Below are 24,335 nucleotides of genomic sequence, written 5' to 3'. Positions count from 1 at the left end.
CCCTAAAATTTGGCATTGTCTGCTCCTCTGATGAAGTAAATATCCCAAATTTCCAGACTCTGGAATAATTGCCAAGCAGGGGTTTGCTGGCTCAGAGTCCTCTGCTTTTGCAGGACACTGGACCAGGAGATCCATGAAAAATTCCTTTTTCCTGGTAGGAATTGTTGTTCCCACTTTCCCACCTGTGGTTTAAGTTGCCCTGGTCAAGTTTTTAGGGCAGGACAGGATTTGCTGCCAAGGGCTTGGCAAAGCTTCTCCTCATCCCAATCCTCCAAAACCAGGCGGGAATTCAGCAGGAATCAAAACATCACCCATGTTCCGTGTGCTTTGGAAAGGATCTTTCCCTCTTGACATTTTTAGGAGAGGCTCTCTTGGAATCTCCAAGATTTTTAATTAAAATTAAAACTCCCTTTTCATGGCTGATGAATGGAAAAGGATTTTTTGCACTGGTGCTGCTGCTCCAGTTGGAATTTTAAAGCTTGGACAAGTGGCAGCCACAGCTTCACAGGGAATTGTATTCCAGTGGGAATTTGGAAATTATTCCAGCTCCATGCTGAGCACCACGGTGCTACCAGGAATGGTGGCAGGGACACAGAACAAACACTGAGGCAGAAATCCCTGGAGAGGTGCCTGATATTACAGGGCATCGTTTAGTTGTGGTTTGGACAAGGCAGGAAAAGGGAATGTCCCAGGGAACTGGGAAAATGAGGGGATCATCAGCACATCCAAGCCTTCGTCCTTCATAAATGTGGGACGAATTAAGGATAATTTCCCAAAGAGAGGACCAAATATTCCTAAATCCTCTAAATCTGAGTTCATGTTGACTTAAATCCATGGAGAGAGTTTGCCAAGGGATGGGGTGGATATTCCACCCCTGGAATTGTCCAAAGCCAGGTTGGATGTGGCTTGGGCAACCAGATTTCATTAAGAATGTCCCTTTCCATGGCCCTTTCCAAACTATTCCATAATTCCAAGATCTTTCATGGAACAGGTCCATCCATATGAAACACAGCACGGGGGCAAACTCAATCCAGGGTTTGCTGTGCTCCATTTTGCCACTTACAATATCAAAAAATCAGGGAAAACCTGGAAAACCAAAATATTTCCATGTGTCCTTCTCCTGGAAAGGTCTGGAAGATGCTTTTCATTAGAGAAAAAATGAGTTTCCAAAGAGCTCTTTCCAAAGGTGGATTCTGGGATCATCAGAAGGGATGATCCAGTGTCCATCTCCTCAAATCCCAGTTTTCTGGGAGAAGGGAAGGCAGGAGATGTGAGGTGCCTGAGTGTCCCATGGATTAGTGGTGGAAGGTTGGACTGGATCATCTCCGAGGTCTTTTCCAACCTGAATTATTCCTGGCACCACCGGAACGCTGCCATGGATGGGGACAATCCCTTCCAGAGGTATTGGCAAGGAAGGAATGTTTGGATTGTCAGGTTTGTCAGCTCTCAATTCTCCAAAGAGCTTCCAAAAAACTCCAAGGAAAGGGAAAGCTCTGATCACGAGCTAACAATTAAACCCTCCCCAATTAGTTCTTGATTGGCTTGATGTTGCACTTGGCTGGAAGCGCTGACGGGGTGATGTAAGACAAAGTAAATAATTAAAGATGAGCTCGTTAATTAACGCAATATCCCAGGGCAAAAAAATTCCACAGGCCAGAACAACACGGAATTAATATTCCAAACTGCCTTCCCTTGCTGGTGGGATCAGGAGCTGGTTGATAAAAGGAATTAAGTCCATGGAATAATATTAGAGCTTTGTTTAGTCCTACCCAGGGCTGTGATGAATAATTGAAATTTTGAATTTTAATATTAAATCTGTTGCCCTGCCAAGCCAGCCCCATCCACTATGGACAGAGATTCCTGGTGGAAATTCAGGAAGGAATCCCACACGGATGTGTATCCAACCCTGATTAAAGAATTTAACAGAGAGGGAACAAAATATTGTCTAAAAAAGTCTAAAGATCCCTCTTTGGACATAACTCTGGGAACAAATTCAGCCCCAGCAGAGCAAATTCCAGCTCAAGGGGATCAAACTTCCCAAACTGAGGAGAAATTTTAAACCAGGATTTGTCAGGTAAACTCAGTTCTAGGTAATCCTAGTCCTAAATGGCTCCCCAGGGGCACAGAGAATCATGGAATTGTTCAGATTGGAAAAGACCTTTGGGACCATCAGGTATGGCTGTCAATCCTCCCCCCTACAGTCACCGCTATCCCATGTCCTCAAGAGCCACCTCCATGGGTTTTGGACCCTTCCAGGGATTGTGACTCCACTGCTGCCCCTGGCAGTGCTTGACAGCCCTTTCCATGAGGAATTTCACCCTGGTATCCAACTTCAACCTTCCCTGGGGCAGCCTGAGGCTGTTCCCTCTTGTCCTGACGCTTGTTAATGATGCAGAATAAGAATCATGTAGATGATGAAGTGGAAAGAGAAGAAGGAAGGGAGGGGGAGGAGAAGCAGGAGGAGAGGAGGGGAAAAAAAAAGAAGATGAGGAAGAAGATAGAAGAAGGGGCATCCTTAATCCACCATAAATTAGCAGGATGGGATGAACCCTGAATGAGCACAGGGAGGGGTGGGAAATGGGAAACATCATAAAATCATTTTAGGACTCATTTTCCGTTTTGTGGTTTGCTAAAACTACACAAATTGCCCCAGTCCTGGCAAAATAATTGCCTTGGAATAACTTTCCACAGTCTGGGATCCAAGTCCTGATGAATAGATTGAACCAAATATACTCATTTGAGACTAAACAATTTTTTTGGTTTCCTTCAGAGCTGCGTTTGGTATTAAAATCCCAAGATTTGGAGAAGTTGGTGGCTGTGAAAACCCCTCCAGCAGGCTCTGAATGGTGTCAGCCAAAGGTTGCATCCCATTTGGAAGGAGCAGAACCATCCAGAACTGTGGGATTTGCTGTGTTCCCACCACATTTGTACTGAGAAATTCCTGCTAAGGGGATGTCATTCCCTTCATGTCAATTTATCTCCTGGCTACTCCCAGCCTGGAGATTCCAAACTCAAAATCTGGGAATCTTCCTTGAGGTCTATCAAGCCTCTCCCAACAAAACCCAAATGTCGGAACCCAGGACATCCCTCTGGGTGCCCTGGATGACACGTGCCCCTGGCAGGGGCTGGGGAGTCCTGGCAGGAAGCCAAAAACACTTGGGATTTCGATCTTAACCCATGGAGCAAATTACCAACCTTGTATGAAGAACCACAAGTCACAGAAGTTTGAGTAATAATGAATTAATCACTGTGTGAAAAGTGGAATTTTAGGGATTTTATTGTAGGGGGTCTAGGAGGCAAGATGGAGGGATCTGGGCATTGTCCTGTTCTTCTTCCTTCTTCTCTTAGCCTCCATCTTCTTGGTGATGGATTGGTTTAGAATAGAAGTAGACAGTCTAACAGAGGTGATAGGTATTGGAAAATAATGATAAATAAAGTACACGTAACTTGTAGTATGAAATGTAGACACCAGCCCAGGGGTGAGCAGTGTGCCCTTGGCAGAGCTGCAGATCAGACCTCTGCGGGTCTGAGAGAAAATATTTTGGATAATAGATAATAAACAACCTTGTGAAGCAGAGCCAAAGAATCCCGACTCTTTCTTCAACCATTGGGCTGGGAAAAAGGGACTCTGGGGTCATCCTGAACACAGGAAACCCAAGACCCAAACACTTCATGAACAGTTTTGAATAAAACCTTCAACCCCCTGGGAAAACACAAACAAACTGACTAAAACTCCTTCAAAAACCACCCAAAAACCGAACAAAAAACCAGATTAATTCCCAACTCCACGCCTCCTACCTGTGACGAGGAAGCTGCAGCGGCCGGCGCCCGCCTCGTTGATGATGTTGCAGTTGTAGACGCCGTAGGAGTCGCGGGAGAGGCTGCTGACGGTGTACTCCGTGGAGTCCTGCAGGTCGAACTGCCCCGTGCGCAGCACGCGCCCGCCCAGGCGCCACTCGTAGCTCAGCACCCGCGTGGGGTACGCCCGCAGCACGCGGCAGCTCATGGTGACACCGCGGCCCTGGCCCTGCCGCAGCTCCAGGAACGCCGGCTCCACCGCCGGGGGGTCTGCGGAGACACAGCCAGGGCAGCGGGGAGTTAGAGCGGGGCAGCCAGGCCTAGGGACAGGATTAACTGAGGTGCTTGTGTGGGAGCTGCCCTAGAGACAGGATTAACTGAGGTTCTTGTGTGGGAGCTGCCCTAGAGACAGGCTTAATCCAGGTTCTTGTTTAGGATCTCTCCTAGAGACAGGATTGATCCAGGTTCTTGTTTAGGACCTGTCCTAGAGACAGGATTGATCCAGGTTCTTGTTTAGGACCTGTCCTAGAGACAGGATTGATCCAGGTTCTTGTTTAGGATCTGTCCAAAGACAGGATTGATCCAGGTTCTTGCTTAGGATCTCTGCTAGGTCTGTGGAGGCACAGCCAGGGCACCAGGGAGTTAGATGAGGGAAGCCAGACCTAGGGACAGGATTAACCATGGTTCTTGTGTGGGACCTGTCCTAGAGACAGGACTAATCCAGGTTCTTGTTTAGGACTTCTGGAGACAGAATTAATCCAGGTTCTTGTTCAGGACCTTTTCTAGAGACAGGATTGACTCAGGTTAGGAACCACAAACAACATGGGTTTCTTGTCATAGGAATCAAGATTAATCCAGGTTCTTGTTTGAGACCTGTCCTAAGACACAAGACTAACCCAGGTACTTGTTTAGGACCTGTCCTAGGAATCAAGACTAATCCAGGTTCTTGTTTGAGACCCATCATAGGAGACAGGACTAACCCAGGTTCTTGTTTAGGACCAGTCCTAAGGATTGGACTAACGCGGGTTCTTCTTTAGGACCCATGCTAGGAATCAAGACTAACCTCCTAGAGACAGGATTGATCCAGGTTCTTGTTTAGGATCTCTCCTAGAGACAGGATTGACCCAGGTTAGGAACCACAAACAACATGGGCTTCTTGTCATAGGAATCAAGATTAATCCAGGTTCTTGTTTGAGACCTGTCCTAAGACACAAGACTAACCCAGGTACTTGTTTAGGACCTGTCCTAGGAATCAAGACTAATCCAGGTTCTTGTTTGAGACCCATCATAGGAGACAGGACTAACCCAGGTTCTTGTTTAGGACCAGTCCTAAGGATTGGACTAACGCGGGTTCTTCTTTAGGACCCATGCTAGGAATCAAGACTAACCCAGACTCTTTTTTAGGAGTAGTCCTAGGAGAAGGACTAACCTGGCCTCCTCCTTTTGCAGGAGGTTCTTCTTTGCACATTCTAAAAACTAAACATGTTAAACCCAGATTCTTATTTAGGACCCATCCCAAGAGAGTGGATCAACTCAAGGCAGTGTTTAGGGCCTGTCCTAAGAGACAAGACTATCCCAAGTTTTGTTAGGAGATCCCTTGGAATGACAGTGAATGAACCCAATAAGCTTGTCTTAACTCAGAGAGTGCCCGGAGCAACCTGATCTATGGAAGGTGTCCCAGTCCACAGCAGGGTGGGGTTTCCACCCCAAACCAGTCTGGAATTCTGGGACTTTCTCTGGATAAAGTGCATGAGGCAGCAACACAGAGCTGAGCTGGTGACTCTGTGTTTAGAATAATAAATCTGGAGGATAATTTAAAAAAAAATCTGGGGAATAATAAATCTGTGCTCAATGGGGACCTCACATGTGGGCACATTCCCGAGGCTGACAGAGTTTGGGAATGTTTGGACACCAGGGATGCAAAAGGCTGATCCACAGCAGGGTGGGGTTTCCACCCCAAACCAGTCTGGAATTCTGGGACTTTCTCTGGATAAAGTGCATGAGGCAGCAACACAGAGCTGAGCTGGTGACTCTGTGTTTAGAATAATAAATCTGGAGGATAATTTAAAAAAAAATCTGGGGAATAATAAATCTGTGCTCAATGGGGACCTCACGTGTGGGCACATTCCCGAGGCTGCCAGAGCTTTGGGAATGTTTGGACACCACAGATGCACAGGCTGGGATTGTTGGGGTGTCTGTGCAGGGCTGGGAGCCGGGCTCCTTCCAGCTTGGAATATTCCATGATTCCATGAACTGCCCACCCCAGGAGCTGCTGTCTGGCTCCACCAAAAACCAATATCTCTGGATTTTTTTCCTCAATTCCAGTGGAGATTTTACTGTCCTAGTCCCCCACACCAGTTCCCCACACCCAGAACAGCCTGTTCCACCTTAACTCGAATAAAACTGATTATAAATAATTCACATTCACGGCTTCAAACTCCCCCAGAATTTTGATTCCAGAAAAACAGCAAATAAATAAAATATAACCAACATCCTGTGTGTGCTGACCCAACTTCCTGCTGCCACCTGCTTTTGGAAAACTTCATCATGGCTGGAAAACAAAAGGAATCTGGCCAAGAAATGGTTTGTGCTCAGCTCATGTCACACAGCTCTTCAGAGCGAGGAACACGCATGGAAAATGTGTTCCCAAAGGGATGCAAATCAGGGAATTCTGGCTTTCTAAAGAACTCAGCTCATTTTTTAACCCTGAGAAGGAAGAACTCCTGAAATCCTCCCATTCCAGGGTGGCACAGGGAGGTTTTGTATCCTTATGCGATGTTTTACACAAAACATTAAAATGTTCCTGCTTTCCTAAGTTTCCCAAGGCAGCAACTTTGCAGGGAACTGTTGTTTAAAGACAGGAATTATCCTTGGGAAAGAAAATATTCCAGATCTCCACTGTTTTCTCAGGGAGATCTGTGCAGCTGTCTCTCCCAAATCCCCTGTTTTCCTCTCACCACACTGTCTTATTTGTACTTCCCATAAAACTCCCAGATCCTCCTATATAATGGATATCAAAAGAATTATTAATCAAATTTACTAACATTCACTATTTTCCAGGCAATTTTCCACCTTGAGATGTAAGTTGTCCAAGGGGAAACTTTTCCATGGAAAAGCTGGAAAATATTGGAAAAGGGCAGTGGAGTCCCCATCCTGGCAGGGATTTAAACCCCTGTGGAGGTGGAACTTGGGGACATGATCAGTGGTGGACTTGGAAGTTCTGGGAATGCTTGGATTTGATCTCAGAGGGCTTTGCCAATCCAAAGCATTCCAAGATTTCATGAACTCTCCATATTTTTATGGATCATGATCACAACAAGGCACTCACTGCTGTTCCCGGTATAATTTGATCTTTATAATAAAGCCAATTTTATCTGAAATAAATATTTGATTTTTAATTGGAAATTCTCTATTTTTTTCCCCATTTCAGCCAGGATAATTCCATATCCATCACCTCTCCAGCCTTTCCAGCCACACCAAAATGCACCTAAAAATCCTGGGAAAATTCTCCCTAAACTTTGAGCCAGGCACAGAAGAATCTCTAAAATGACAACAAAAAGATGCTCAAGCAGCATCAGCTGAGGACCCTCCTGATCCTGAATCCCTGAGGATGAGCACAGGAAAATTCCTGAATCTCTGTGTTTGAGGAGTTAAAAATCCCTTCATGGATGATTTTTCTATCATTTTCTGTCCTTGCTCATAAATCCTTGGAATGTTTGAACATGCAAAACACATCTCTGCTGTAGAATAACGTTCCCTCCTTTGTTTTCTTTGCTGCTTCCACTGAATGCTCCCAATCCAGGGAATGATTTCAGGGAATGATTTGGATCCTCCTGATCCAACGTCCTGATTCTAAATCCCTGAGGATGAGCACAGGAATTCTGGGACAGGAATATTCCTGAGTCTCTGTGTTTGAGGTGTTAAAAAGCCTTTCACGGATGATTTTTGTGTAATTTTCTCTCCTTGCTCATAAATCCTTGGAATGTTTGAACATGCAAAACTCATCTCTGGTTTGGAATAACGTTCCCTCCTTTGTTTTCCTTGCTGCTTCCACTGAATGCTCCCAATCCAGGGAATGATTTCCCCTCCCTGTGGCGCCTCAGTTTAACAATTTAATGGGAATTTGTATTCAGGCCCTTCTCTCTTCTCCCCCTGCTTTATTTACTTATCAAGCTACTTTAGCCTTATAAACAGCTTTTAAATGAAACTTTCCCCTGCCTTTAAGGTCAAAAAAGTCTTTAAACCCCACAATTCCCATTTATACAGGGGCTGATGATCCCCAGTGACAGGAAGAGAAAATTAACTCGGGCTGCTCATTCCTGAATCCCACTTTTGCAGGTAATAACTTTAATGGGAAAGGGAAGGGCTGATGAAAGCCCCAACCAGAGTTAACAGCTCATTTTTTCCATCCTTTTTTTTCCATTGTTTTTATAGGATTGTGACTTCCCAGATGTGCAGGAGAAAAACTGGAGTTGTTTGTGACTTCTCTGCGTTGAACTCATTTGCATCAGCTCTTCCCCAAGGCTTTGGCAATTTGATTTAATTTACTTTTTCCCTCCTTATTCCTTTCATAATTCCACTATTAGTTTTGGAAAAATCTCCAGTAAAGCTGCCAAGGGAGCACGGTTCATTCTCTTCCACAATTATCTTTGGGAAGCAAACGGGGCTGGAGTTAAATCAGGCTCTCTATTAATGTTTAATGAAGTTTTTTAGCCTAAGTACATTCATGTTTTAAGGATTAGGAAACAGAAAAAGGAAAGTTCTGGAGCTACCCAGAGGAATGACAGCAAGATGCTTGTTTGGTTTGAACCACACAGCTGCTCCTCCTGGTGAGGGTCAAATCCTGGTTTTTATAGTTGGATTTGTTAAGGAGAAAATTCCAGGAATTTATTTCCACTGTGATGCCCCAAGCAGAGGCTTCACCCGCTGGTTTGGCCTCTCCAATTTGCATTTCAAGCTAAACAAATAACGAGTTTTTCTCTCCCATCTCCAGCAAGGGGAATAATAAATAAATAACAATAAAAAGTGATGCCTCGGCTCGCTTTCCATTGGGTTTGTGGCCACAGTTGGATTCACACCACAGGAACGTTATCCAGCACTTCCAAAGCCATCTATTCCTAGACTCTCCACTGCAGCCACATTTCCAGGTTTTTTAGCTCCTGAGGTGGGTCTGGAGGTGTCTGGAGGTGTCTGGAGGTGTCTGAATGGAGCCTGGAGCTCAGGACATGGAGAAACACAGACAAGATGGGATTTAGGAGCTTTGGGAAGCTCCAGTGCACAGGGATTGTGATCCCTGTGAAATGACAGTGGCAATTTTCCAGCCAAAGCTTGGAATAGAGGTATTACACCTTGGGTAATGGGTTTATTCTAGTGACATGAAACCATCATGGCCAGAAATAGAAAAAAGCCAATTTCACATCTAGGAGTACATTAAAATAGCTGTGCAAATCCATCCTGGAATTGTGTATTCCAAACCCTGCTCTGCACAGATGTATCCATGGTACAATGAGGAAAATCCCTGTTTCATGAAATCCTGGAATAGTTTGGAATGGAAGGGACCTTAAATCCCACCCAGTGCCATGGCAGGGACACCTCCCACTGTCCCAGACTGCTCCAGCCCCAGTGTCCAGCCTGGCCTTGGGCACTGCCAGGGATCCAGGGGCAGCCAGGAATTCCCAATTCCCAATCTCCCATCCATCCCTGCCCTCTGGCAGTGGGAGCCATTCCCTGGGTCCTGTCCCTCCATCCCTTGTCAGAACTCTGAAGATTCTCATCATGGACTCCTAATTTTTTTCATTTTATCCCTAGCAAGTTCCTAATTTTAAGTTAGAGGGATTTTGATGGTAACTTTCAGTGTAAAATTATTAATAATTTCATTTTCTTCTGCATTCTTTGTCCGTGCCTGCTTTGTAGAAGGGTTTACAATGGAAAATCCCAGTCCCCACTCTCAGGAATTTGCTAACTTGGATTTTGTGCTTTGAGTTGTCTCCCCTGGCTGCAGAATTTGCTGGGATTTTCCAGACTGGTGCCTCTGTCCTAGTTTGGCTCCTTAGCAGGGTATTAAATTCTCTGGAAATCCAGATCCAGCCTCACTCAGCAACTCCCAGGTTCCTGAGCTTCAATATTTGTGCTGGAGCACGTGCAACGTTTGCAAGTGATAAGTATTCAAATGAGTAAAAACAAACAGATAAAATAAAAACTTTGGGGCAAAGCTGCACCATTAATTTCCCTCCATATCTGCAAATCTTGATTTGCTTGACTTGTCCAGCTGGGGCCAGAAGAGGATGGGTGAATAATGAGGAGCTTCCTTAAAAAACCATGAAATGGGAATAATCCATGGGGTTTTTAAAAGTGTCTGCTCTTCTGAGCGTCTTTTATGGGCTCTGCTACTGCTGTTCCTTGGATTTTATGGAATTAAAATTGTCCTGGCTAGAATATAAATCAATGAACAGCAGTGAACAAGATTTTAATCCTACAGAGCTCATGAGGGGAGCCGTGGCTGAGCTCTGGGTTCAGGGTCCTTCTCTACAGGCAGGTCCTGGATCCCAAATTTGTCTATTCCATATCCAGGATTAAGGAATGTCTTTGGAGGATCAGGGACCAACTGGTGACCTGGGAAAAAAAAACCCTCTGCACTCACCTTAAATCATTTTCCAGCTAAAAAATCATGGAGCCAGATGAGGAAAGCTGGAGGTGCTCACCTGGCAAAGGGAAGAATCCAGGGAGATCCTTCCAGGGGCTAAAGGGACTCCAGGAGAGCTGGAGAGGGACTGGGGACAAGGCCTGGAGGGACAGGAGCCAGGGAATGGCTCCCACTGCCAGAGGGCAGGGATGGGTGGGAGATTGGGAACTGGGAATTGCTGGCTGGGCTGGAATTGCCAGAGCAGCTGTGGCTGCCCCTGGATCCCTGGCAGCGCCCAAGGCCAGGTTGGACACTGGGACACCCTGGGACAGTGGGAGGTGTCCCTGCCATGGCAGGGGCGGGATGGGATGGGCTTTAAGGTCCTTTCCAACCCAAACCATTCTGGGATTCCATTTGGGATCTGGACAAACTCTCCTCCCTTAGGGATCCAGCCATGGTTGCAACATCCTGGCTCATTCCTGGAGCAACTCCCACCAATATTCCTTTGGAATATTTAGCAGGAGAATAATTGTTTTTACTCATTCCTACAACAAAAAAATCCATTATTTATGGGGCTGAACTCCACTGGACATGAACAGAGCAGGGAAGAGGATGAAGACTGAGTTGGGATGCAAGGGATATTAGGGATCATTCCACTCCACCCTTGCCATGGCAGGGACACCTCCCACTGTCCCAGGCTGCTCCAACCTGGCCTTGGGCACTCCAGGGATCCAGGGCCTGCCACAGCTGCTCTGGCAATTCCAGCCCAGCCCCTCCTACCCTCCCAGGATCCTTCCAGGACACTCAAATACCCAGGAAGGGAGGACAAAACAGGGAAGAAAGGTGAGAAAAGCACAGGGGAAATTCGAGATAAGGCTTCTATCAGCACAAGGGAAGTGCTGGATTCTGCTCCTGGTTCCCCTCAGGCTGTCACTGATCCAGGTGACACTGAGCCAGGCGGTGCCACTGCTGTGATCAGCACACAACCCCTTTAAGGATCAATGGGGCATTTTAAATACTCTCCCCATTCCTGAAACCTCTCCCAGAGCTCCCTGCTCTGAGTTTTTTATTTTTCCACAGTAAAACAAGGGAGCTGCAGCCCCTGGAGCAGCCTCGTGATTCCAGAGAGAATCCCAGAGTAATTTAGACTGGAAAACCCCTCAGAGATCATCAAGCCCAACCATTCCCAGCACTGTCACGGCCACCACTGCCCCATGTCCCCAAGTGCCACATCCACATGGATTTAAATCCCTCCGGGGATGGGGATTCTACCACTTCCCATGGCTGGACAACTTTTCCATGGAGAAATTCTCCCTAATATCCAACCTGAACTTCCCCTGGTGCTACCTGAGACTGTTCCCACTTATCCTGTCTCTGGTTTCTTGGGATAAGAGCCCGACCCCACCTGGCTGCACCCTCCTGTAGACGCCACCAGTGCCACCCACCTCCAGCACAGCTCAGCCAGCCCAGGTGACCTTCACCCCCAGAGCTGGGGTCACCACATCCCAACCACGCCCACGCTCCCAAAAAGAGATGGAAAAGGACGTTACAGCCTCAAGTGCCAAACAAACCAGAGATAAACATGGAAAAACCAGCCAGGGAAAGGAGCAGAGGAACTGGAAACACCTGGGGCAGATCTCAGCATGATGGCTTGATATAAAAAATGTTTTTTACTTGGAGAGGGGAGGCAAAGAGATGTTGTAGGGAGAGCAGAAAACACAGAAATGTGCACATAAAACAAATGTATGGACTTCAAACAGCACCAAAATCCCATTTTTACTGCTCTTCTGGACAGTGTTTGCAACAAATTTTATTTGCCTTGAAACAGAGATCAGTTCTCACCTCTGTATTTTATTTCTCCAGTGGACAAGGTCACTTTAGACCCAAACGGGGTTTGCTTCTGTTGATCAGAGCAGAGAATTACCAATAAACTCCCCAAATTTCTTTCTCTTTCTCTGTCCTTGGGAGATTTGGGGCCTGCTTTATGTGCAGAAGTCGAGGCTTTAAGTTAAATTATGCATTTACCTTTGGGCAGGGTGAGGCTTTCATCTCCTTTAGAACCTGGGACTTAGAACAAACCTCAGAGAATGGAATTCATTGAACTGCCCCTATTTTTAAGCAGCCAAGGTCAGGGCTTGAAAATTTGGGGTCAGGGATTGAAACCCTGGAGATGGCTCAGCCTGGGATCCGTGGAAAATGAGAGGGACTCAGGTCAGAGCTGGAGGGCAAATTGTCCTCAGGTTCCAAAATAAAAAAAGCTTTGAGAAGATTTAAAGAAAATAGAAAAAAAGTTAGGGCCAGAAGAGAACAGCTCAGAGCAGCAGGACAGGGACAAAATGGGAATTTATTGGAGCAAATTCTCAGCCCAGAATTTCTCCCTGATCATTCCTGGTGGCTCCTGAGAAGGACAAGCAGGACAAGGAGCCCTCAGCTGAGGCAGAGTGACCAGTTTGGGAATACAAACCCTGCTTCCTTCCCTTCATCACTGCCAGCATTCAAAAGGGATCAAACTATTTTAAAGGAAGGAACATTGAAACTGAGCATTGATGGAGGCACCAAACGACTCTGAAACAGCAATGGGATAAAACCTTTCTATGGATCCAGGCTGGGAGAGCTGGGAATGTTCCCTGGAGAGGAGAAGGCTCCAGGGAGAGCTCAGAGCCCCTGGCAGGGCCTGAAGGGGCTCCAGGAGAGCTGCAGAGGGACTGGGGACAAGGCATGGAGGGACAGGAGCCAGGGAATGGCTCCCACTGCCAGAGGGCAGGGATGGGTGGGAGATTGGGAACTGGGAATTCCTGGCTGGGCTGGAATTGCCAGAGCAGCTGTGGCTGCCCCTGGATCCCTGGCAGTGCCCAAGGCCAGGCTGGACACTGGGACACCCTGGGACAGTGGGAGGTGTCCCTGCCATGGCAGTCACTGGATGGAATTTAAGGTCCCTCCAACCGCCCCCAAAGTGCCCCAAAGTTCAGCCCTGTGCATGGCCACAGGGAAAGAAGGAACTACAAGTGCTAAAATAAAACCACCCCATGATATTCCCCACTTCAGATGTGTCCTAATGTCCAGCATTAAAGCAAAGCCTTGCTCTGAAATGAAACTGCCCGGAGTAGATCTGATGTAAAAAACCTCAGAGAAACAGGGTTTGAGTCCATTTGGATTTTCCTGGTCCCAAATGATGGGAGTAATTTAATTCCATTTGGAAGAGTCCAAGGAATCAGGCCTTGCCCATCATCTTTGAGCCTGGATTTGTATTTTGGTTCTACTTCAACTAAATAAAAAGCCTCACAACTAAATAAATAAATGCATAAATAAGGGATATCACCTCTGTTTGTGGGGCTTCTCTTAGGGCAGATGGATTTGTCTTCTGTGTCCAACAATTTCATGCTGAATGTAATAAACTCCAACATTTCCTTGTTTTCCTCCTCCCACAGGAGTCTCTAAAATTCTATATTATTGCTTCAAAGTCTGCTTTCTCTCCCCCCACAATGTTTTACACGGAATTGCCTTTTTGTTTCCAGTAAATCCAGGTATTGCTCCTCTCCTCCTTCCAGCTGCTTCCTCTCCTGTTGGAGTTCATCTTCCCCCTCAACCAATTTTATCAAGCCCTGTTTTATCTCCAAAATTGAATTTCCAAGGTTATTGGAGGAATATCTTTTTCTCTCTTTTCATTTCCTCCCCAAACTCCATCAGGGCTCACCTTGGATATGTTTGGGAGCTCTGCATAGTCAGTGGGATTGCCAAAAAATATATATGGATATATTTGGGAGCTCTGCATAGTCAGTGGGATTGCCATGAAAAACCTGAGTTAATTGCCATGAAACACCCTGAGTTCCCTGTTTTCCTTAATTCTTAATCCTCTGGGATAGTGGGAGGTGTCCCTGCCCTGACAGGGCTGGAACTGGGTGGGTTTAAGGTCCCTTCCCACCAAACCATTCTGGGATTCTTTTCCACATCAGACAAAGCCCAAGCCCAAAGGACAGAAATCAACCATGATCCATGATTTATTCCTGGAGCAGGGATCCTGGTGGCTCCAAGCCTCATCCAGCCTGGCCTTGAAGTGGATCCATGAAGTTTGGAGAACCCTGGAGGTCAACAGCCCATGGCAGGGATGGAACTGGAGGAGCTTTAAGGTTCCTTCTGACCCAAACAATCCTGGGATTTATGATTTTCCAATTCCAACAGAGATGTGGAAGCCTTGGCTGTGCTGGATATCCTGCTGGGCTTGATGATATTTCCAACTTCAGCCATTCCATGGGTTTATATTTGGATTTCCAGGTTTCCAAGTCAAGGATTTCAGCTTGCAAAGGATAACGAAACCCAACAGGAACAGGATCCTTAGGGAATGGGCACATTCCTGAGACTGCCAGAGCTCCAGGAGCATTTGGACAATGGTCTGAGGGTGGGATTGTGGAGTGTCTGGGCAGCACCAGGAGCTGGACTGCAGGATCCTTGGGATCCCTTCCAGCTCAGGATATTCCAAGATTACTTCAATAGAGATGATGTAGAGATGTTGCTGCTTCTCCTTCATAGCTCCCAATGTCTTGAGGGTAACCAAACCCAACACCCAATGGATCATTCCAGAAATTACCAGGCTCCATGAAACTTCTTGGAATGATTTTACATTACCCAGAGAAACCTTAATTATCCTGATAAAACAAATTACAGCAGAATGTGAATCTGCAGCCTCTCCTCTGCAAGCCAGGACCTTCCTAAAAGGAAAAATCACCATCCTTTGTTGGAAAAGTCAGTCCCAAGTCCTGTCATCCTAGCCAGGAATGGGAATTCCCATCCAGGAATGGGATTTCTTTGTGTCTCTGTCCCTCTCTGCAAGCCAACCCTGCCACAGATCAGAAAATGAAGATAGGATCATTCTGTTCCTTGATAGAGAATAAAATGTGCCAATAATCCATCAGAATGATGGAATAAATCCAAATGAACTGCCCCATCTGGAGTCAATGAGAGCAGGGAAAAAAGTGGCTTTATGATAAAAATATCTATTAATCGGCACTGGAACTGCAATGGAGCCTGGAAAATGAGGGATTAGTATCAGTTGTGAGGGATATGGATCAATTATGAGGACTATGGATCAATTGTGAGGGATATGTATCAATTTTGAGTAACATGCATCAATTTTAACTGGTTTGAATTTGTTATCAAGGGTTGGAACTACCTGGAGATAACAATTCCTCTAAAAAGAATTACAATGTCCCTGTTTTTGCTTGACAAACCAATAATAAATGGAAGGTGTGAAAGTTCCCTTTATTCTGTGGAGAGCTTCTGAATGCAAGGAAAGTGTGAGAAATCCTGTTACAAGGAATTTCCTATCAGGAATTTCCAGCAGGGAAGCTGCTGATGGAGCCAGCAGACCATGGAGACCCCCCCCTCTAGAAGATGAGTGTGGTCTCCACAGAGAGGAGTTGTGGTGACACCAGCAATTCCATGGATGATGGATAATGACTGGAGTAATTCCCAGGGGAGCAATGGTCCATGGAAGCTCCTCCAGGCAGGTGGAGGGGCTGGACAACACCAGGTTGAGATCCATGTCCTACCAAGCCAAGGACACAAAATCAGAACCTTCATCTGCTTGGTTCCCCTGTGCTGGGGCACCTCCTGTTGTATCCCACACAAAGCATTTCAAAGCTGCCTTGACAGAGAAGCTGTGGCTGCTTCATCCCTGGAAGTTTTCCAGGGCACTGCCCAGGGAGGTTTGGAGGGATTTCCAAGCCCTGTGGCACCTGGGGACAGGGGTCAGTGGTGGCATTGGAAGTGCTGGGAACAGTTGGATTTGATGATCCCAAAGGGGTTTTCCAACCTCAATGATTCCACTCAAGACTCCTCTTGCCTTCAGTGATTTCACTCCTGATGTGGTTCCTCAAAGCCTGGTGGAACCCAAAGGAAATCTCCCCAAAAAGTCATCTTTCCCACCAAACATCCCAGCACTCCTTGCCTCCAGGAACTCCAACAGTGAATCCAACATCCTCTGCCCATCTCCACTGGAAAACCTGATTTTGTGGGACACAAAGAGCTCTAATTTCATTCCTGCTGGAAGGAATCTTCCTGCTGACACTGTTCCCAGATCCACTGGCAAAATGATTTACAAACCTCCCTATTAACAGCTGCAGACAAGCCTGAATAATAACACTGGAATTGGGAATAAAATCCAAAGGATTTGGGAGGGAGCACGGGGAAAGCAGCAGCTTGTCTTTAAATCTGTGGACTGCCTTCCAAACTCTGTTTTATGAGGCAATTACAGGTACAAAGTTGAATATTGGAAAGTGAGACAGGAGGAGGGGGATTTATGGAGCTAAAAAATCAGCTGGGATGAATTCCAGCAGCATCCATGGAAGCGTTATTTGTGTCCTGTGTCAGTCCAAATAATCTTAATTTTTAATGCCGCACTTTGCAACCAGAGCTCTGTCGAAATCCATATTTTGTGTAATTATGGGAATTAATCTCCTAAGTATTACAGGACAACAAAGGAATTATATTTATTCAGCATCTTCTGCTGTTAAAAATTAACTACAAGGACAAGTTAATTATTCCAATTTACCTTTCCCTGGCTGGTGTTGAGTTGTCCTTGGTTTTGTGACTCCTTTATATTCCAGCCACAACATCCCCTCTCATCCTGCTGCTCACCTGCTTCCCATGATAACTGTGGGGATGGATATCCCTGAATTCCACAAGGTTTAGAGAATAATCTCATGGGTTTTCCTCAACTCTTTTGGGCTAGAATTCCCTTTTTCCCTTGAAATCCAACCTCTTAACCTGTTATGAATTTGGAATAGAAGAAGAAGTTATGGCTGCTCCATCCCTGGAAGTGTTCAAGGTTAGATGGGGTTTGGAGCAACCAAAGCTCGGATCCTTCCTATTTTAAATATGGATATGGAATATTTACATCTCTTCCCACTTGTTTTTTCTTCTTCCAAAACCATTTTTGTTTGGAAGACTCTTTGCTCCTGCCCCCAATATGAATAATTCCATTTTGCCTCCATCTATAACATTTCTGTTTATTCAGCTTCTGGAGTGCTCTGGCTTTTTTGGAATTTCTGACAGGAAGGCCTGTCCATGATCATAATTTTAGTAAGAAAAAAAAAAAAAAAAGAGAAAAAATTCAAATTATCTGGTTCTCATCTAAATTTTCCACAGCACCAGGGTTTGCATATTCATCACCTCCCCGGGTCACCAAACTCACACTGCCATTGACCTTGCTAAATGTCACAAAGCTCCTGGGATTTCTCTTTCCTGGTCCAGCCATCCATGATTTCCCTATTTTTTTTCCCTGCCTTGCTCCATGTGGATAAATTACACCCAAAGCCATCCTTGCTTCTGGGTTATTCTGAAATGGGCCTCGATTGGATGAGGATTTTAGAGGAGATTTTGCTGTTTTACAGTTTTCTGGGAAGTTTCTGGACTAGGAATTAAGGAGCAGGGAATGATCCATAGGTTAAAAACCACAACATGGGACTTATCCATCTGGAGTGCCTCAATCTCTCTGTATTTATGTATAAAATAAATGTAGCAATAAATATCCCCACAGGAAGGTTGAAGCTTTAGGCTCAGCTTAGCAGCATCAACCTCTTCCATATCCTGGGAAAATCCTTTTGGGCAGGAATGTGGAATTCCTCAGACACAAACACCAGGGTGAAAAAAAACACTTTGGAAAGCAAATCAAAATTATAAAAGCAATGGAAGCACCATTATTTTGGCATTTTCAAGTTATTAAGGTCATTACATCATTGGAAGAGAAAGGAAAAAAATGGCTCAGAATTTTAAAAAATTGACCCTGTTCTAAATTTGTTTTTAGGCTGTCCTTTCTCCCACCACAAACAGCCCAAATTAAACCCAACTTTTATCTCCAGAGAAAGAATTCATTCAGAAAGTGATAAATGCACCAGCCTGGGAATGGATTGGGTTATGTAATATTTGTCCTGAATATTAATCAGCTTTTCCCACTCAAATCTTCAATCATAATGGGGAAAAAAAGATGTAAATAATATTAATATTAAATGCAAATTCTGCTTTCCTTCATCATCCCAGCCCGCCTAGGCATAGATTTATAAGAGATTTGTTTAAAAATCCAGATATTTGCCCCACTTGATTTCTCAGATTCCTTGGTTATCCCTTTTTAATGAGTTTTCATAATTAAAATTTTATAATCTGGAAGATTTCACTCTTTGGGAGTTTTACCACACTCCTGACCTGCATTCCCAAGACAATTCCATGAAGCTGGTAAATTCCCACAGGGATTGGCCACCCTACCTGTCCAAACATTTTCTCCTAACGACTTTCCTAAAATTCCAAGAGTTTTTAGCTCATTAATCCCAGTCCCATTTGGGATGGGGAACGCTTCCTTCTCTCACAACAATTTTTATTCCATTATTAATACAATATTTGCATATACATATTTCATCAGGCAGATATTTCGGGAGTGGACCCAGCACATTCCTGAGCTGCCAAATTGCCTTTCCAAGGCAGGAAAATTCCTTTTCCTATTCCCAGCTGCAAAGAAATCAAAAATCAAGAAAAGAGGACTCAGGGCTGGGTTCTCCAGCTGATGGAAAATGGGAATAATTAATTTTGTCTGCTCCCTTCAGCACCTGAGATCATCTCTCAGCCTCATCTTTCTCCTTAATTAGCTCTGTTCCATTCCCACTCTAATCCCTGCAGGATGAGCCCCTTTTCCAGAGTTATTTGGAATTTGTTACCAAGGAAGAATGACACAAATAAAGCTGAGCTCCAACAGAACAGGAAACTCTGAGGTACCCTGATGTGGCCACCAAAGCTCTGCCAGCCAGGCTTCCATGAAGTATCTTGGATATTTTTAGAGGCTTTCCAAGGGTTTGGAGATGGATGAGTTTGGGAAGGGGTTTGTGCTGTAAACATGATTTTATGGAGCACAGAAGGAAAAGGAAGCTGGGGAAAATTATTCCATCCTCACGCTCTGATCACTTGGGAAGGGACATGATGGAAACACTGCCTTAGGTGGCACCTGGTGACACTTTTATGTCCCCACCCTCTTTTGCAGCTGGAACAGTGGAGCTGGAAAGTTGTCCCTGGATTGGGCCCTCTCTGTCACCAGCAGGGTTTGATTAATTTCTTAAAAAATCATTTCTCCACAATTGTGGCTGGAAGATCATAAAATAGAATCTCAGAGTGGTTTGGGTTGGAAGGGACCTTGAAGATCATCCAGTGCCACCCCTGCCATGGCAGGGACACCTCCCACTGTCCCAGGCTGCTCCAAGCCCCATCCAGCCTGGCCTTGGGCACTGCCAGGGATCCAGGGGCAGCCACAGCTACTCTGGCAATTCCAGTCCATCCAAGAATTCCTTCCAAATATCCCACCTAACCCATGATGGGAAACCTCATCTTAGAGCAACCTGGGACAGTGGGAGGTGTCCCTGCCCATGGAGTGGGGTGGAACGGGATGGCTTTGAAATTCCCTTCCAACCCAAACCATTCTGTGACTATAGGACTTGCATTTTTCTACAGAAGTTTTTGGATTTAAGGTAAACACACACACACAAAATCTTAAACCAGAGTTGAAAAACAAACTGTGACCAAGACCAAAAATCCACAATTTTCCTGGAGAGCTCCCAGGCTGGGATCCTGACATCACTGAGATGGGATAAAGGGATGGCAACACAGAAGAGAGGTGAGGAAAACAAAAACTCATCAGATGAGGGGGTCAAATAAAAAAAAATCTTTATATTTGAATTTACTTTTAATTTTTCTTTAGCTTGACTCAACAGATGTGAACTGGAGCAGTAATTCCACAGAAAGATTTGCCCTGTGGAACAGATTCCCAGGGAATGAGCACATTCCCAAGGCTGCAGAGGGTGAGATTATTGGGGTGTCTGTGCAGGGCTAGGGGTTGGGTTTGTGATCCTTGTGGGTTACTTCCCACTCTGGATATTCCATAATTCCTTGAAAATAGATTAATAAACCACTTCTAGTGAGACAAAGCCCTGCTGTCACAAGGAGAACCTTCACTGCGAATGGGAATATTCTCACTCACACATCCACAGTGAAATCCATTAGCTATTCTCTAAATGAAAGTGTTCCATTAAATATCTTTCCCTGTTCATCACTGCTGGAAGCATCTAGGATAAATATTCCCAAAATCTGAAAAGAACTGGTTTTTATGACAATTGGTTAAATGCCACTGTCGGTACAGAAACGCTGCTCAAGTCGTTGGGAACAAAAACTTTCCTCCCACAGGAAAAATAATCAAAGCTTTCCATAATTTTTCTCCATTCATCTCCAATTTGTCACTTGCCAGGATATGAACAAAGGGAGCAGAATTCTAAACACGGAGAGATGAAAAGAAAAGCGCCTGGAAATACCTGTTGAACTCCTACTTATTGGAAGCATTTTCAGGTTGTGCCTCTTCTCTCAGAATTAGGAAAATTTTGCATTTCAAGTAGAACAAAAATGCATCAAAATAAGGGATTTGGCAGCAGGAAAAAGGTGGGAAAATAACAGCAACCCAAGCAGTGCATCTCCAGAATCTGAGAGTCAGCAGAGTCATCCCATGGGATCCACCAGGAACTGCCTCAGGTCCTGAGGAAGCAGGAAGCTGTTGGAATTCCTCATCCACCAAATATTTTCTGCTTTTCACAGCAAACTCATGCCAGAAAAAGGGGAAAGAAGCTACTTCCCCTCTCCTTATTTAGAAGGATAAACACTCCACTGTTTCTGTGGTGGTTCTCATTCCCAGATTCACAGAATCCCAAGATCACTGAGGTTGGGAATGAGCTCCAGGATCAGAGTCCCAGCTGTGCCCCATGCCCACCCTGTCCCCAGCCCAGAGTTCTGAGTGCCACCTCCAGGAATTCCTGGGACACCTCCAGGGATGGGCACTCCAAACCTCCCTGGGCAGTGCCAGGCCTGAGCACCCTTTCCATGGGGAAATTCCTGCTGTGCCCACCCTGAGCTGCCCTGGCCCAGCCTGAGGCCGTTCCCTCTGCTCCTGTCCCTGTTCCCTGGAGCACAGCCCGACCCCCCGGCTGTCCCCTCCTGGCAGGAGCTGTGCAGAGCCACAAGGGCCCCGCTGAGCCTCTTTTTTTCCAAGAAAAAAATGTTTGAGTCAAGGACAGGAGTCACAGATCTCTCACTCTCAAGTTCCAGTGGGATGAACCCACTCCTAATGCAGCCAACCCCACAACTAAGAAAAACCCACAGGGGAGAAGATTCCATCCTCACTTCAGCCTCAACTTTGGGATTGAAAGCTGGAGCAGCAGGAAAAAGCTGGGATGGAAGTCCTGCAGATCCCAGCCATGTAATCAATGCATCCATAATCTGTTACAAAGCAGACCCAGGAAAAACAAACCAGTTGCTTATCAGCACTGAGAACGTGTGAGGAGCAGCTCTTAAGCCCTGGAGGCCCCAAAAGAGGTCACCTGTGCTGAGCACAGAGCGCTGCTCAAAAGCCAAGTGACAGAAGACTGGGGCATCTGAAAGTGGAATAAATGAGGGCTGCACTTCATAAAACACCCAAATTAAGTCCTGACAGAGCAGCAGAGGCAGGGAAGTCACTCAGCACGAAGAATGGCTCCTTATCCCTTCATTATCCCCCAGAAACCACCTCAAACCAGGCTTTCTCTGTTCTGACAGCAAACACCACACGTTTCTAAAATAAAAAATAACTGATTCCCCTCCTTTTCCCTCCCCATTCCCGAGGCTGGCTGGCAGAGCGGAGCAGGCTGGATCTGGATGCGGATCAGCTCCCAGGGAACAGCTCTTGCCCTCCTTTTTCCCTCCTTGTTTTACACAGCAGCAACAAATGAGCTCAGCATTTAGAGAAATATGTCCTCCCATCTCGTCTGCTTGTTCGTGTGTCAAGGGGAAAATAATGATTGCCTCACACTTGGTTGGGTTTTTTGTTTTGTTTGGTTTTTTTTTTTTTTGGTTTTTTTACCAGAAATGAGACTCCTATGTCATTTTTACTTGCACATTTACATGGAATTCATGGATTCAGGGAACTACAGAGACAAACAACCCCGCATCAAATATGTAACAGCCATAAGACTCTTGCTGCTGTTTGTTTAGGTGAGGAATAAATCAGCTTTTTCTCAGCAGGACAAAAAGAAAATCAAGGGAAATCAGGTTTTACTCACACTGCACGATGAGCTGTACCAAGGCCTCTCTGGGTTTGACGTTAAATCCATTGTATTGGCTGGTCTGGCACCGGTAGGTCCCGGTCATTTCCCGGGAAACGTTGACGATCCGCAGGATCCCGTCGTAGCTCTCGGTCTGCAGGGCCCCGTCGGGCATGGCCACCTCCTTGTCGGCCCGAGACCACAGGATGATGGGTTTGGGCTTCCCGGTCACCTGGCACTGCAGCTCGATGGTGTCCCCTTCCCGCGTCACCAGCGGGGACTTCTCCTGAGGCACCGTCAGGTTGGGGGGCACTGGGAAGCGGGAGAGGAGAGGGGTCAACAATAAGGCACCAGGAATGATTTCCTACTCGGGATCATCCATGGAAAAGTGATTTATCCACAGCAACGCCTGGGTTGTGCTCTTTGGAAGCTCCCACATTCATGGAGTGGAGTTCTCAGCGGCCTGGAGAGCCTCAGAGAAGATTTCCCAGCCCTGCTTTGACACTCGTGCCCTCCCTGTGTGTCCCTGCCACCGTCCCAGTGCTCCCCAGTGCCCTCCCACCACCACTCACTCTCCCACTGCCAGTGGGAGCTGTGCCAGCTTTTTTTTTAAGGATAGAGAAGATTTCCCAGCCCTGCTTTGACACTCGTGCCCTCCCTGTGTGTCCCTGCCACCGTCCCAGTGCTCCCCAGTGCCCTCCCACCACCACTCACTCTCCCACTGCCAGTTCTGCTTTTCTTTTAAGGATAATTTGGCACTAAATCCCGTTTTTTTTTAGAACAGCCTGGCTGCTGATTTCTTATCCAGCCTGTGGATAAATGGCTGTGGATGAGGAAGGGTTGTGGCAAATGAGAAATCATCTCAAGCCTGTGGATAAATGGCTGTGGATGAGGAAAGGTTGTGGCAAATGCATTGGAGGCCTGACCCCGAAATGCAGCTGGGGTCTGTCACGGGGGGTTCATCAAAGCGGGGTTTATTCCATGGGGACTGGCATTAACAATTCCAAAAGGGATACTGGAATTGTTTTAGCAGACCGTGGAGCAGGAACACCTCACAGTGAGCAGGTGACGGCCAAGGACACGGGATAAGGATGTGGATGTGTGGGAGCAAATCCAGAGAAATGGAGCAGCCTGGCACAGTGGGAGGTGTCCAGCCTTGCTTGGAAAACACTTGGAATGCTGTGGTGTGGGTGGAGAGATGGAAAATCACTGTCCACCCTCCTTTTCCTTTGTTGCCTCCTGAAAATTGATCTTTCCTCATGGATCTCCTGTCCTGAAGCAGGGACAGACATTCCCTATGGGAACAGAGTCCCTGCAAGAGCTTTTCCTCTCCTCCCTGTCCTTCCCTCAGCTCCTTTCCTGGAATGCCAGGGCTGACAAAGCCCAGCCTGCACCTCCCTCCTGTCTGCAGGAAAAATATTCCAAAGCAATTTTCAGTCCCTGAGGGATAGAAACAACAAACTCGTCCCAGTGAGAAGCAATTCCAGCTTTCCCCTGGGATCTGCTCCCTGTCTCCCGCCCTGACAAGCCTGGTAGGAATCAGAGTTGAAATCTGGGGCTTTCGCAGGAACCAAAGTGCTGCTTTCAGCTGTTTTGAAGGCTTTAATAGCTCCTGTCAGGTGGGACAGGCAGACATGGGAAGAGCTTTTTCCACAGGGAAGGGAAGGAAAAAATATTTTATACTTGAAAAAAAAAAAATCAGGAAAAATTAAAAAGAAATAAACAACAACTGCTTAATAAAACATTTCCAGTATGAATAAAACATTGTTAATTCTCAATTATGTGGTTTTGTGCCACAGCAGGTTCTGAGCACAGGAAAA

General features: G+C 46.0%; 1 protein-coding gene across 2 annotated transcripts in view; it reads right to left on the bottom strand.

Moving 5' to 3' along the window:
• The window catches only part of MDGA2 (MAM domain containing glycosylphosphatidylinositol anchor 2), a 185,897-nt gene that overhangs the window by 34,963 nt on the left and 126,599 nt on the right, over positions 1-24,335 (bottom strand). For both annotated transcript variants that reach the window (XM_039698117.1, XM_039698118.1), the window contains 2 exons: positions 22,534-22,827; positions 3,799-4,068 (listed from right to left, as the gene is read on the bottom strand). In XM_039698117.1, the coding sequence (XP_039554051.1) occupies positions 3,799-4,068; positions 22,534-22,827 (564 nt within the window). The remainder of the gene's footprint in view (positions 1-3,798; positions 4,069-22,533; positions 22,828-24,335) is intronic.

This window comes from Passer montanus, unplaced genomic scaffold (assembly GCF_014805655.1).
Source record: "Passer montanus isolate IOZ18808 unplaced genomic scaffold, ASM1480565v1 scaffold120, whole genome shotgun sequence".
Classification (NCBI taxonomy): Eukaryota; Metazoa; Chordata; class Aves; order Passeriformes; family Passeridae; genus Passer; species Passer montanus.
The sequence above is the reverse complement of the archived record's forward strand: the minus strand, read 5'-3'. Positions and strand labels throughout refer to the sequence as shown.